Below are 15,339 nucleotides of genomic sequence, written 5' to 3'. Positions count from 1 at the left end.
AGACTACTACGTATTTCATAGCATGGCGATGATGTTATTGTGATTATACAATCTTCCTGCTATTAATATAAAAGCATTGCATTTATAAAATTACCTCCCCTCTAAAATCATTATTCTCCTGGGTACCAAGAGTACCAAGAGATACTCAAACTTAAGTTTGTCTGCTATTATGCCTTTATATTCTTATCTTTGTTGTTTTATCCGTAAAGTTCCAACATTCCATAATTACTGTATTGGTTTACTATTGGTAAACCAATTACTATTGGTTTTCTTAAAATTTCAAGGACTTGAGTCACTAAGTTATCTGTAAGACATGCATCTTGTTTAGTGAATTTTTGAGTGTCTCATGTTTCCCCCTTTTTTTTTTTTCAGCCAGTTGTTTTGGTGGAGAGTTATGTTCTTTTATCTATACATAGCAGTAAAGGTCCATTTTATCTCTCTGTTCTAAAAGAAGTCAAGGTATTTTTGATAAGTGGAAAATGAAATGTACAGTCCACTTCCACAGATGCATGGAATATCCTAATAAGTGGATGATATGCATGTGTGAATTTAAAAAGTTGCATACTATACAGTGGTACCTCTACTTACGAATACCCCTACTTACGAAATTTTCGAGATACGACCAGCTCCGGCCCCAAAATTTACTTCTACTTACAAACTTGCCTGTACTTACGAACCAGATCCGTGGCCATTTTCCCTGCTGCCACGCAGTCGCGGCTTCCTGTGGGCAAGATCGCGGTAGCAAGGAGATGTTCAGTGAGGCTTGTGGTGTGTTTTGTGGCGTTTGGAAGGTTTTTGTGGCGTTTGGAAGGTTTTTGAGGTTTAAAAATAAAATGCATATGTTTCAGAACTGTTTAGCCGTATTTACATTGAACCTTATGGGGGAAATTTACCTCGGGGTGCGACCAAATTCGGAGGGTGGATTAGCCATATTTACATTGAACCTTATGGGAAACATTACCTCGATTTGAGACCAACTCGAGTTGCAACCAGAGTCATGGAACGGATTAAGTTCATAACTAGAGGTACCACTGTATATCAAGGACAAAGGACAGTGAATTGAATTGCAACGGGGACAATGTTGCTATCTGAGCAAAATCTAGCCCTGATTTTCCACAACTTTGCTTTTCTCTAGAGAAGATATATGTGTAATGCCAGTACCACTCCTTATAAGCATACTGAACATTTCTCAATAAACTATCTAGCAGAATGTCTGGCATTTTCTATTATAGGAATGAGGTACAGATGGTAATATTAGCCTGTTAACAAAAACTGATACGTGCCAATTCATACATACTCTTGGGAGCTGTACTCATTTCTGAATCTATTTCTTTATCTGTTGCATCTCCATTTGAGAATTAAATAAGCCACTTAAATGTACAACCAGTTATTTTGTCCTCTCGTTTTCATAATGCATCATGGAATGTCATGTATTGTAAGCCACATTTACAGAATTTAAAGGAAATAAATACTTTTGTCTTAAATTATGGTCAGGGTATTTTGTTTTTTAACTCATCTACTGTGCCTTTGACACTGAACATTACTGACTATAACTTTACTAAAATTACATTCCTGAATGTCACCTTGTGCTTAACAGCTTAGGTAGAGCTGACATAAGATGTGGTGATGACCTGATGTTGTAAATGTTTGATATATAAATTATGGTTCACTAAAGGTTAGAACACTGGCCGTTATGCTAATAGTTTTTATCATCAGAGTATTCAAGGAAGGTAATACATGACTTTTCCTTCCTCACTGTCACAATATAGGGGCAGTCATAGGCGAACCTATTCTCTTAGCTAAATCTCAAAATGATCTAGTTGTAAATATTCACTGATGTCATTGAGGAAGGTAATTAGTAAAGACATTTCTGCCTTCATAACTGCAAATTAATGGTATGATTTTGCCCCTTCTTGTTATATTTAAGGATGATTCTGCCTTTCTTAGATGGTAAAAATTCTTTGGTAAGAATGTTTCTGCCCTTACCATGTAGCTACAATAATTTGCTTATACTGTATTACATAAGGTAAATATAGAAGTTACAACTTTGTGCCTCTGTAAAAAAGTGTGAAACTTTTGGGGAGGATTGAAATTGAGTGTGGCACTATGTTGTCTATAATAATATTTCAGATAGCATTTCAAATTTTGTCCATTGTTGTAATTTTGATCTATATTGCTTTTAGTTTTGTTTGTATGAACTTAACATATGCATTTTGCCTGTATATCAGGAGAAATTAAAGAATCATGAATGAAGCTTTGGATAATTTGTAATATTTATTGTCTGTAGTATCTTGATTAAGCTTTTAGAAGCAGAATATATAGTAGTCCTTCAGATTTGAAGAAGACATGCTGTTGTGCAGTTCATCTGTGGACACAGTGGCGGCTCTGCAGTCCCAGTCTGGAAGTGTAATCTAGCACAGTGGGGGGACTGGAAGTCCATTGTTGTAGTAACTGTGGGTGTTATTCTGGGATTTCTGTCACGGATTTCTATCAGTTTTTGGCAGTCTTCAAAGCTGGTGGAGGCTTCATAGTGCAGGGCTCGCCAGTGGGTTCTTCAGTAGCTGTAACTTCTAGTACCCTTGGGCAGATGTCACAGTGGTATAGGGTTTCTTTAACAGAGTCTTTGTAGTGCGTGTGTGGTCGACCTCTAGGTCTCTTCCCAGACTCCAGTATACAGTGGGGCAAAAAAGTATTTAGTCAGCCACCAATTGTGCAGGTTCTCCCACTTAAAAAGAAGAGAGAGGCCTGTAATTTCCATCATAGGTATACCTCAACTATGAGAGACAAAATGAGAAAAAAAATCCAGAAAATCACATTGTCTGATTTTTAAAGAATTTATTTGCAAATCATGGTGGAAAATAAGTATTTGGTCATCTACAAACAAGCAAGATGTCTGGCTCTCACAGACCTGTAACTACTTCTTTAAGAGGCTCCTCTGTCCTCCACTCGTTACCTGTAGTAATGGCACCTGTTTGACCTTGTTATCAGTATAAAAGACACCTGTCGACAACCTCAAACAGCCACACTCCAAGCTGCACTATGGCCAAGACCAAAGAGCTGTCGAAGGACACCAGAAACAAAATTGTAGACCTGCACCAGGCTGGGAAGACTGAATCTGCAATAGGCAAGCAGCTTGGTGTGAAGAAATCAACTGTGGGAGCAATAATTAGAAAATGGAAGACATACAAGACCACTGATAATCTCCCTCAATCTGGGGCTCCATGCAAGATCTCACCCTGTGGGATCAAAATGATCACAAGAACGGTGAGCAAAAATCCCAGAACCACACGGGGGGACCTAGTGAATGACCTGCAGAGAGCTGGGACCAAAGTAACAAAGGCTACCATCAGTAACACACTACACCGCCAGGGACTCAAATCCTGCAGTGCCAGACGTGTCCCCCTGCTTAAGCCAGTACATGTCCGGGCCTGTCTGAAGTTTGCTAGAGAGCATTTGGATGATCCAGAAGAGGATTGGGAGAATGTCATATGGTCAGATGAAACCAAAGTAGAATGTTTTGGTCTAAACTCAACTTGTGTTTGGAGGAGAGAGAATGCTGAGTTGCATCCAAAGAACACCATACCTACTGTGAAGCATGGGGGTGGAAACATCATGCTTTGGGGCTGTTTTTCTGCAAAGGGACCAGGACGACTGATCCGTGTAAAGGAAAGAATGAATGGGGCCATGTATCGTGAGATTTTGAGTGAACACCTCCTTCCATCAGCAAGGGCATTGAAGATGAAACGTGGCTGGGTCTTTCAGCATGACAATGCTCCCAAACACATTGCTCGGGCAACGGAGTGGCTCCGTAAGAAGCATTTCAAGGTCCTGGAGTGGCCTAGCCAGTCTCCAGATCTCAACTCCATGGAAAACCTTTGGAGGGAGTTGAAAGTCCGTGTTGCCCAGCGACAGCCCCAAAACATCACTGCTCTAGAGGAGATCTGCATGGAGGAATGGGCCAAAATACCAGCAACAGTGTGTGAAAACCTTGTGAAGACTTACAGAAAACATTTGACCTCTGTCATTGCCAACAAAGGATATATAACAAAGTATTGAGATGAACTTTTGATATTGACCAAATATTTATTTTCCACCATGATTTGCAAATAAATTCTTTAAAAATCAGACAATGTGATTTTCTGGATTTTTTCCCCCATTTTGTCTCTCATAGTTGAGGTATACCTATGATGAAAATTACAGGCCTCTCTCATCTTTTTAAGTGGGAGAACTTGCACAATTGGTGGCTGACTAAATACTTTTTTGCCCCACTGTACTGTAGAGCAACTGGTGAGGCATACAGTGGTCATCCATTCTGATGACATGTCCCATTACCGCATCTGGGCTCTGACAATCAGGGACTCAATGCTGGTGGACTCTACATGATCCAAGACTTCCAGGTTGGAGAAACAGTCTTGCCAATGAATGCCAAGGATGGAGTGGAGAGCGTGCATGTGAAATTTCTCCAGTTGGTTGATGTGCCTTCAGTACAGAGTCCAGGACTCACATCCATATAGGAGAGAAGGGATAACCACAGCTCTGTAGACTTTCAGCTTTGTGCAGATATGGAAGTTGGGTTGACTGAGCACTCTAGTATGCAGCCGCCCCAGTGCCTGGCTGGCCTTGCTGATCCTGGAGTCAATTTCTTTGTCCAAAGACCCATCACTCGAGATGATGCTTCCCAAGTATCTGTTTATATTTGTCAGCTGGTTGTCATCAGCAATGATTTTTGGTTCTACTGGATTGGTATTTGTCACGGGCTGGTAAATTATTTCAGTCTTGTTCAGGCTGATAATCAGGCCAAAGAGCATAGCAGCATCTGAGAATTTGTTCAGCATCAACTGTAGATTGCTGTCTTTCTCTGCCACCACTTGTCCTGCATTTCTCGTAGTTCCACCTGTACTTTGGACTGCAGGTGCTTAAACTTGCCTTTCTTTGAGACAGATGATGGATCATTCTGCCAGTCTGCATAGGCCTTGTTCTTGGCCTGAAGGGCTACTGAAATGGTCTCGTAGTTTTCATCAAACCAGTCTTGATGCACCTGGCTTTTCAGTCCGAGTACAGAAGCAGAATATTGTTCGACCTAAGGCCTTTACTGAAAGCTATCTTTATTTGCCTTATTAACTTAACAGCTTTGATAGCATTCTTGTCCCATCAATAGTTAAGAAGGAAAGGGGTTCAGTCAGAGCTAGAAGAAAGTGGAGGGACAAAGTCTTCTGCCAGCCTTCTGAAAGGGATGGTATGGCGCTTATTTGTTTTTCTTCTTGAATTGCATATTTATGCTTGTAAGTTGTCTTGAACTGTGTAAATGTGGCATTCAACATGTTAATAAATTCAGAAGTAATTTGTATATTAGTTTAATTTATACTTGGAATTTTCCAGGGCTCTCAATATATATCTGAGTATTCAAACAACCATATATAAAAATAGGCCTTTTAAAGTTTGTGTTAAAAAACAAATAAATAAATTTATATTGCATTTTCTATAATCTGCCCCAATCCCAAGGATTTGATGTACTGTACAACTTCAGACAAAAATAAAAACATAATAAAAACTAAATCCAGATCAATATCAAAACCAAAAATTCGTTACAAATGAAAAGCGAAGATAAAACTCAAGATAGCTGCCCTCAGTAAGTCAGCTGGGACCAAAGCACATTGGAATAAAACAGCTTTAACTTGTTTGTGGAGTGGCAGCAAGGTGGGGGCAGAAGACACAATTGTGCAGAAGAGTTGTAACTTCACTACTTGTTGCTACTGTGTAGGCTTCAATGTGAGCTTGTACCAGTGCTCAATCACCTTCAGTTCTGGTTTTCCACCACCATCGTTCTAGGTATATTTCAGTCACTTAATTTTCCTCTCCTCGTGAGGTTCATAGGGCTTGAGTGAGATGGTAGGCCTTCCTTGTAATGGCCCCCATTTTCTGGAACAGTATCTCCCCAGAAACTTTCAGCAGGCCATCTCTCTTCATTTTCCTCAGCTCCTCAGGAAATTAATGTTATTTTAATTTATTAATGATTCTTATGAATTATCATAGTTCAAAGATATAATTATGAACACAGCATTTAATTCTATTCTAGTTGCTAAGATAGAGATGAGAAGTTACTGAGTGTGTTAACTTACCTCTATCTAAAAATATTAAAACAAAAGTTAGTCAATAGAGAATTTAAGAGGATGGAGACTTGAATAGATCTGGACAAGAAGGAAGAATGTGAATGTAAATGCAAGGAACATTTGAGAGGAATAAAAAGTGAAACAAAAAGTGAGTGGAACACACTTCTGAAGTCTTGAGGATTTAAGAAATAAAGGTTTCTGCTCATTTTTAAATATATAAATGTTGAAAAAAGAAGACCAAAAATAGACACAAGAAGAGGAAAAAATACAGAAAGATAAAATATGAAGTAAATATCCCAGGGAAGTTATAAGCATCATGGAATTAGGTTAAAATTTTCAATATTCATTAACTGGGTTTAAATAATTGAATATATTATATCATTTTAAAAGCTTTAGGTAATTGTTAAAATCCAAGCAATATGTAGATGTCAACAGCAGTAATCAGCACAGTATAAATCATAAAGTTGATCTATTATTATTACTATTAGATTTTTATCTCATGTATATCTATATCTATCTATTAATCAAGGTAGCGAACATACCTATAGTCCTGGCCCCCATTTTCCCCACAACAATAACCCTGTGAGGTGGGATGGGCTGAGAGAGAGTGGCTGGACCAAAGTCACCCAGCCGGCTTTCATGCCTAAGGCAGGCCTAGGACTCAGAGTTTCCTGATTTCTTGGCCAGTGCCTTAACCAGTAAACCAAACTGGCTTTAACAGATTTAACAGATCCTTTAGAATTAGAATATTAAGACATTATGTTTAGAGAAACAGATATTTCAGATAGGGTACAATCCCATATACAGGTAGTCCTCGACATACAACCACAATTGGGACCGGAACTTCCATCACTAAGCAATGCGCTTAAGTGAGTCACACCCAGTTTTACAACATTTTTTGCTATAGTTGTTAAGTGAATCCAGCTTTCCACATTGACTTTGCTTGTTGGAAGCCCCCTGAGAAATTTGCAAATGGCGATCACGTAACCCTGGGATGCTGCAACGATCATAAATACATGCCAGTTGCCAAGCCCCAAACTTTTGATCATGTGACTGCGGGGACACTGTGACAGTCGTAAGTGCGTAAGAAACTTTTTTCAGCACTATTGTAACTTGGAAAGGTCATTAAATGAATGGTAAGTTGCAGGACTACCTGCATAGAATTATAATTAAAAAATGGTTTCCAAATTGAGTTAAATTCTGTGTCAGATTTACTTTTGAGATACAAAGTTATTTTGGACATCAAGGAATGTTCCCATACCTTAATTAGCCATTTTTCCGCAGAAGGAATTATATGTACTTTCCAGTAGGAAGTGTATAGTATCCTTGCAGCAGTTACCATCCACAATGCTAATTCAGTATACTTTGTAGGAATAAAAGGTTCAGTAATATTTAATTTAAAAAATAGTTGGAAAGGAAATCCAATTTTTAGATTTTTTTTTTCATTCCAGTGTAATCATTTTCCAGAATTGTTGAGCTTTGTGACATTGCCACCAAATACAAAAAAGTGATCTGACCTGGTTGTTATATTTCCAACAATTTTTAGAGAATGAATTGTCCATTTTCACAATCAGAACTGGAGGAATGTAGACTAAAACCTAACTGGGGCAGCAGGTTATGAAGAGACCCATTTGCGAATATTTAAATGAAGTTCCCCATTTGGGAATATTTAAATAAAGTTCCCCACTTGGGAATATTTAAATGAAGTTCCCAAAATGGTTAATGAAAAATACATATTATTTTTTGTTAACTAATAATATATTTTTGTTTGATTAAAAAGATAGCCAGTATAATCTAAAAGCTATTGGTGGTGGTTCTCCTAGCACATCACAGTGAAATATCCTCCAAACAGCCATAAAACTGTCTACTAATTAGTTCACAACTATGTGTCTTCTAGAGTATAAGAATATTATTCTGTCATTCTGTTTTTAAAGGAAATTGAAAAACAAAGTAATTGCTTTATATGAATATGCCTTCCAAAATGAAATCTGGATCTCTCTTAGTACTGAAGAATATGTATTCTGAACCACATTATAGGAAAGAAGAAAGCAAAGTCAAATCCATCTAAATTCAAACAGGAACAAAATTGAAAAAATACATTATATTCATCCCTCTTGTCTGGGAGCCCCGAATATTTTACAATTTTACAACTTTACAAACAATATAAGCTAGCTTGCAATACAGAAAATTCAAGGAGCTCAACAGGTTGTATTAAGGAATGGACTAGTAAAAAATCTGTATTTATATGAGGAGGCATAGCTCATAAAGTATCTTCTTAAGTTGTAAACCATTTTTTTAAGAATATATACTAGGAGATTGGAATATATTATAGTAAGTGGGAAAATTTGTTATTGCTGCACTGAATGCATCAGTTGTGCAAAGTAATTGTCTGAGAACCCAAATGTAATGACGGCTGTGTGACATACTTCCACAGGACACGAAGGGCAGCAAAACTGAAAATTATGTAGGTGTCATGACTGGTTCTGGTCATCCATTTTCTCACCTTCCAATATTTTTCATTCAACGTTTTGTTAGACTCTTCAGTGTTTCATTGCTTCTCTTTACAGGGACACAGCAGGACAAGAGCGATTCCATACCATCACCACCTCGTACTACAGAGGTGCCATGGGAATCATGCTAGTGTATGATATCACCAATGCCAAAAGCTTTGAAAACATCAGCAAATGGCTCAGAAACATAGATGAGGTGAGCAGTTTGGTGTGGGATGGTGCAAAAATAGTGCTGTGCATTTCAAGGGCTGCTGGTATAGCACAATGTGTTTGCTATAATTGAAAGACCTGTTACATTTAAAATATTGCATAGTTTATGGTTTGCTAAGGATCCTGTTGTTCAGACATATTGTAAATGTAATTCAGGTAGTCCTCGGGTTATGATGGCAATTGGGACTGGGAACTCCATTGCTAAGCAACACAGTCATAAAGCGTGACTTCAGATGACTGTGTTGCTTAGTGACGGCAATTCCAGAAATCCCAGTTGCCATTGTTAAACAAGGACTGCACAGGACGTTAAGCGAGGACCTCACGTGATTACAACTTCTGACTTCCTGCTGGCTTCCCCATTTACTTTGCCTGTGGGAAGTCGGCAGGGAATGTTGGAAATTGCAATCGCATGATTGCAGCTCTTTGCGATGTCGTAATCGTGAGCCGGCGCCTGTATTGTGATCACATGACTGTGGGGACGCTGCGATGGCCGGAACTCCAAAGACCCATCATAAGTCCCCCTCGTTCAGCACCATTGTAACTTTGAATGGTCACTGGACGAATAGTTGTAACCTGAGGACTACCTGTATTAAGAATGGCTTATCCAGCCCCTCAAATTCTTCACTTGGGTTCTGATAAATGTTTATTTTCTAATACCGGACTCACCATCAACCTGGTCTCCTCTTTTACTTCTCTGTGCTAAAACAAGGCTATTTAAAGGTGTTCCTTCTAACATCTGACTTCTGGACTGTAATTCATATCAATAGCTGCTCAGCCTCTTCCAGTACATTTGCACAGTCCCTGAACTATCATAGTGATTACTCCAAAAATACAAGTAGCATAGAATAAAATTCCCAAGGCATAGGATGCTTGTCAGGTAAGGTGGAAGACACTGTTACTGAATATAACTTGCTGTAATTAGCAAGAACTTCGGCTTGCAAGGAGATTAACTAAACACCTTTTGATTCTTGACTTTTTCCTATTTTGATAGTCCTGATGTGTTCAGATGGGTGTCTGCTTATTATGGAAGAATTGGAAAGAGTTTGATGCTATCCTTGATCCCAGGGGATTTAAACACCATCTGCCCCAAATTTGAGCATTTATAGAAAATGTCTCAGCATTCTTTTGTTGTTGTTGTTTTATAGATTTTAAATACATAAGAATTGATTATATCATGTACTTAATGCATTTATATGCCATTTTGTGGATAAATATCTTAGAGTAGCTAAATTTAAGATACTAGAACAGTAAAATCAAGAGGAAGTGGGAGTAGGGATGTTCTCACAGAGTCAGCATAGGAGAGCTACAGAAAGTAATCTTCTACAATCTATCACTGTGTTTTTGGTTCTTGAAAATATTAGACAAATGGTATCCCTTGAGGCAATCTTGCTTTTTGCAGTGAATAAGCCATTCCACCCCCCCCCCAACCAAGTACAGTACTTTCCTCATAGCTAGTATTACTCAATCTGTATATTAGTACATTTAAATTTGCAGCTTGGACTTTCAGAGATTTTGCATTGTAATCAGACATGATGGCCAAGACTTGAGCAAGCACTGTCTTAAAGCAGTGAGGGATAAAGCCAGAATGGTTTTGTAGGCTGATAGTAAGGCTTAGTAATCACGATAATGGCTGTGTAATCTTTAAGGAACAGGTGGCTGATGAGGACAATCTTAGGGACTGTGTTTTGGTTAGATTAATTTAAATTATTTAGTTCATAACCATGGAGTACATTTTTTAGCCTGATGTAGATGCAGTGGAGATGCAGTATCCCACCTAGTCACCTCCAAACCACACTACTAATTTAGCTTAATTTTCGTTGTTTTAATTCAAGAATTAGTTTAAATACATTTATATTTTACCTTCCTTGAAATATTGGGTTTTGTTGTATGTAAGCATTGCTCTCAAATGTTTGTTGAAGATAATTCTTCATACAGCTCCCCCAGTTCTTATTAATTTATTATATCATAGATCTCTCCAATTCTAAACATGTTTTGGGCCATATTATTAGGATCACAGTGAAATTGTCCCAGTAAAATAGTATAATCCAAACTGGCTCAATCTTGGCAAGGTATCCATATAATCTTGTGTTGCAGTTGGGGAATAATTTGAGTATATTTTATTGTATTTATTTGATAATTGAGTACCATTATTTTCTGATTTTGATTTCCAGTAGGTTTAATGCACCTATTGTACTTAAACGACAACAACCCAAGCCCCCAAAATGAAAGGAAAGGGGGCTGTAAATTTCACTCGTGCCCTCTGCACTTACTTTCATAAGGTTCTTGATAGAATGCTGTACAGAAATATAAAATACCATTCTGTGATTGCACCCTAGCATGCTAATGAAGATGTGGAGCGAATGCTTTTAGGAAACAAGTGTGATATGGATGACAAGAGGGTGGTACCCAAAGCAAAAGGTGAACAGGTGAGTACCACATCACCAGTTTTCTGCACTGGTAGTGCAGATACTTTAAGAAAGTAAGCTCTTAAGTTTCCTTTAGGCCAGAGGTCAGCATTCTTTTGGTGGCTAAAAGATACACTTGGCATGTTTAGTGAGGCTGAACGCCATCAAGTTAGTGGGACCATAACATATATTTTGATGGGGCTCGGTTTGGGGAGGGGGTTAATTGTAATGTGCTTATCTTAAAGCTAACATTATCATTTTCATGTGTTTTCTTGTTTACATGAAACTCTGCTGTCAGTTTTTAGCAATTACGGTCAGAATGTCATCCTTGGGCTATAAAAAGAGAACTTAAGGATCACAGGCTGCCCAGCCCTCCTTTATATGTGACTTGATTACCAGGAAGGAATCTATAGGAAGTTGTTAAGTGGGAGATCTATCTGTGTATGGGCTGAAGTCTAGAAGGTTGTAGCTAATCTGCACATAGTCCTAGCAGCCATCATGTTTATAAAAATTTTACATTAGCTTTTATATTAGCAGTATTGCTCTTTTCTCACATGCATACATGAAAAATGCTAGTTTTTAAAGAATATTGATAAAATAACACAAATGTTCAATAATTATATTTTTAGGTCTATAAGTTTCTCTATATTTTACTAGGTTAGGGTTAGGATATTTAACACAGAATCAAATGAGTAGGTTGACAGAAGGGTTAACACTAGGCTAAAATTATTTGAATTGAGAGATGACAGTAGATCAATGTTTCTCAACCTTGGAAGCTTTCAGATGTGTGGATTTCAACTCCCAGAATTCCCCAGCCAGTCATGGGAATTGAAGTCGACACATCTGAAAGCTGCCAAGGTTGAGAAACACTGCAGTAGATGATTGAGGCTTGGACATGCCAAATAAGAGGAAAGAAGCTTAGTTGGGGGTAATTTCCATTATAGAAAGGAAAGTTATCTACATTCACAAATTTCATTAAACCAAAATCTGCCCTTACTTGGTTTTGGTTTGGCTTAGCATGATATGTGAACTCAGCCATTATAATTTGTAAACTGTGATTTATGAATTAGGATTAGATTTAGGAATATATACAGTCAGGTCCAGAAATATTGGGACATCGACACAATTCTAACATCTTTGGCTCTGTACACCACCACAATGGATTTGGAATGAAACAAACACAATGTGCCTTAACTGCAGACTGTCAGCTTTAATTTGAGGGTATGTACATCCAACTCAGGTGAACGGTGTAGGAATTACAACAGTTTGCATATGTGCCTCCCACTTGTTAAGGGACCAAAAGTAATGGGACAATTGGCTACTCAGCTGTTCCATGGCCAGGTGTGTGATATTCCCTCAGTACCCCAATTACAATGTGCAGATAAAAGGCCCAGAGTTCATTTCAAGTGTGCTATTTGCATTTGGAATCTGTTGCTGTCAACTCTCAAGATGAGATCCAAAGAGCTGTCACTATCAGTGAAGCAAGCCATCATTAGGCTGAAGAAACAAAACAAACCCATCAGAGAGATAGCAAGAACATTAGGCGTGGTCAAAACAACTGTTTGGAACATTCTCAAAAAGAAGGAATGCACTGGTGAGCTCAGCAACACCAAAAGACCCAGGAGACAACGGAAAACAACTGTGGTGGATGACCGAAGAATCCTTTCCCTGGTGAAGAAAACACCCTTCACAACAGTTGGCCAGATCAAGAACACTCTCCAGGAGGTAGGTGTATGTGTGTCAAAGTCAACAATCAAAAGAAGACGTCACCAGAGTGAATACAGAGGGTTCACCACAAGATGTAAACCATTGGTGAGCCTCAAAAACAGGAAGGCCAGATTAGAGTTTGCCAAACGACATCTAAAAAAGCCGTCACAGTTCTGGAACAACATCCTATGGACAGATGAGACCAAGATCAACTTGTACCAGAGTGATGGGAAGAGAAGAGTATGGAGAAGGAAAGGAACTGCTCATGATCCTAAGCATACCACCTCATCAGTGAAGCATGGTGGTGGTAGTGTCATGGCGTGGGCATGTATGGCTGCCAATGGAACTGGTTCTCTTGTATTTATTGAGGATGTGACTGCTGACAAAAGCAGCAGGATGAATCCTGCAGTGTTTCGGGCAATATTAATCTGCTCACATTCAGCCAAATGCTGCAGAACTCATTGGACGGCGCTTCACAGTACAGATGGACAGTGACCCAAAGCATACTGCAAAAGCAACCAAAGAGGTTTTGAAGGGACAGAAGTGGAATGTTATGCAATGGCCAAGTCAATCACCTGACCTGAATCCCATTGAGCATGCATTTCACTTGCTGAAGACAAAACTGAAGGGAAAATGCCCCAAGAACAAGCAGGAACTGAAGACAGTTGCAGTAGAGGCCTGGCAGAGCATCACCAGGGATGAAACCCAGCGTCTGGTGATGTCTATGCATTCCAGGCTTCAGGCTGTGATTGACTGCAACGGATTTGCAACCAAGTATTAAAAAGGGAAAGTTTGATTTATGATTATTATTCTGTCCCATTATTTTTGGTCCCTTACCAAGTGGGAGGCACATATGCAAACTGTTGTAATTCCTACACCGTTCACCTGAGTTGGATGTACATACCTTCAAATTAAAGCTGACAGTCTGCAGTTAAAGCACATTGTGTTTGTTTCATTCCAAATCCATTGTGGTGGTGTATAGAACCAAAGATGTTAGAATTGTGTCGATGTCCCAATATTTCTGGACCTGACTGTATGAACCATGCCACTATGGATTGTTCAACAAGCAATGGTTTAGCAAGATCTATAAATGTAGCTGTGGTAAAGTATTCTATGGAGGGTTGTCTTTAAAAACTGTTCTAAAACTTCTGATAAAAAATGCCACAATGTGGGATTCTTTTTTAGTCCTGGTGTTAGGAATCTGCATTTATTACTGGAGCGTTTCCCCCAATTTGGAATGTTGGTTTGGTCTTTAAAGTTCTAAGTCCTGGGATATGGTTCTCTTCAGTTATTCATCTGTATAAAATTTTGCAATTGATGGAACAGCCTCTAAGGTGTTTATATTCCTGCGAGAACATATTATTTAACTAGAATTTTAAATTGTACATATATGAATTATGCTTTGCTAAAAAATTTTAAAATGTGTTGTTTTGTTATATATAAACTTTGGGGCAGTCTTAACAGTTCTGCACTAACTTGCAAGTGTTTTTTTTAATGTGATTGAATTAGGGTGTTTTTTTTAAAGTGTGTTTTTGAATAGTATGTCTGAGCAAGTTCACACTTGCTGATGTGTAGCATTAACAAGAAGCATTTGTAAGCAAGCTTAACAGTTTTTTTTTCCTTTTGGCCTAGATTGCAAGGGAGCATGGTATTAGGTTTTTCGAAACTAGTGCAAAAGCAAATATAAACATTGAGAAGGCATTCCTCACGTTAGCAGAAGACATTCTTCGAAAGGTAACTATAAACTTGATCTTTAGCAGAAAATGGGATGGCAGGAACATTAAATACTGAATATGGTTTCAGATCCATTGGGGCCCACTGACTTAAACTGCATAGTGATATCAGTGTTGCCCATAGCTACCATGCGCACTAGAGTGTCACTGGTGAAACATGAAGAGCAAGGGCAACCAAGGACAGGTGAGAGCCTTTATTAGGACTTACCTTGTGGTGCTAAGCGCAGCAAAGCAATATTCTCCATTCTTACTATGTCTGCGGATAACTGGCCAACGGGCTTGTTTAGAGTGACCAGGTCCCCTCTGGGTAAGGAGGGAGTGGGGGAGCCCTTGTTGGGCCACTGTGAGGAATTTTCTTGGCATCTGTTGGATAAAGTCACTCACCTTTGCTCAGAAGTTGGGCAAGTCCTATAGAAGCATGTCTGCACACTGTTATCTGGGAAGAGTTTGAGCCTGTTAACTCCAAAAGAAGTGAACAAGGTCCTTGGGGTGTGAGTTTTACCACCTACAATTGTGCTTAAAAGTTTGTGAACCCTTTGGAATGTTTAATGTCTCTGCATAAATATGACCTAAAATGTGATCTGATTCTCCACACAAGTTCTAAAACTAGATAAAGAGAACTCAATTAAACAAGTCAAAAATATTATACTTGTTCATTTATTTA

The 15,339-nt window shown here is 38.6% G+C and overlaps 1 protein-coding gene across 1 annotated transcript in view; it reads left to right on the top strand.

Moving 5' to 3' along the window:
• Positions 1-15,339, top strand: part of RAB10 (RAB10, member RAS oncogene family) — a 44,804-nt gene that overhangs the window by 26,663 nt on the left and 2,802 nt on the right. The window contains exons 3-5 of the mRNA XM_007422353.4: positions 8,678-8,816; positions 11,167-11,256; positions 14,575-14,676. Of these exons, the coding sequence (XP_007422415.1) occupies positions 8,678-8,816; positions 11,167-11,256; positions 14,575-14,676 (331 nt within the window). The remainder of the gene's footprint in view (positions 1-8,677; positions 8,817-11,166; positions 11,257-14,574; positions 14,677-15,339) is intronic.

This window comes from Python bivittatus, unplaced genomic scaffold, assembly GCF_059951505.1.
Source record: "Python bivittatus isolate LINGU-HERP-01145 unplaced genomic scaffold, Pbiv_v1 ctg000690_np1212, whole genome shotgun sequence".
Taxonomy (NCBI): domain Eukaryota; kingdom Metazoa; phylum Chordata; class Lepidosauria; order Squamata; family Pythonidae; genus Python; species Python bivittatus.
Note: the sequence above shows the minus strand (reverse complement) of the source record. Positions and strands in the feature narration are given on the sequence as shown.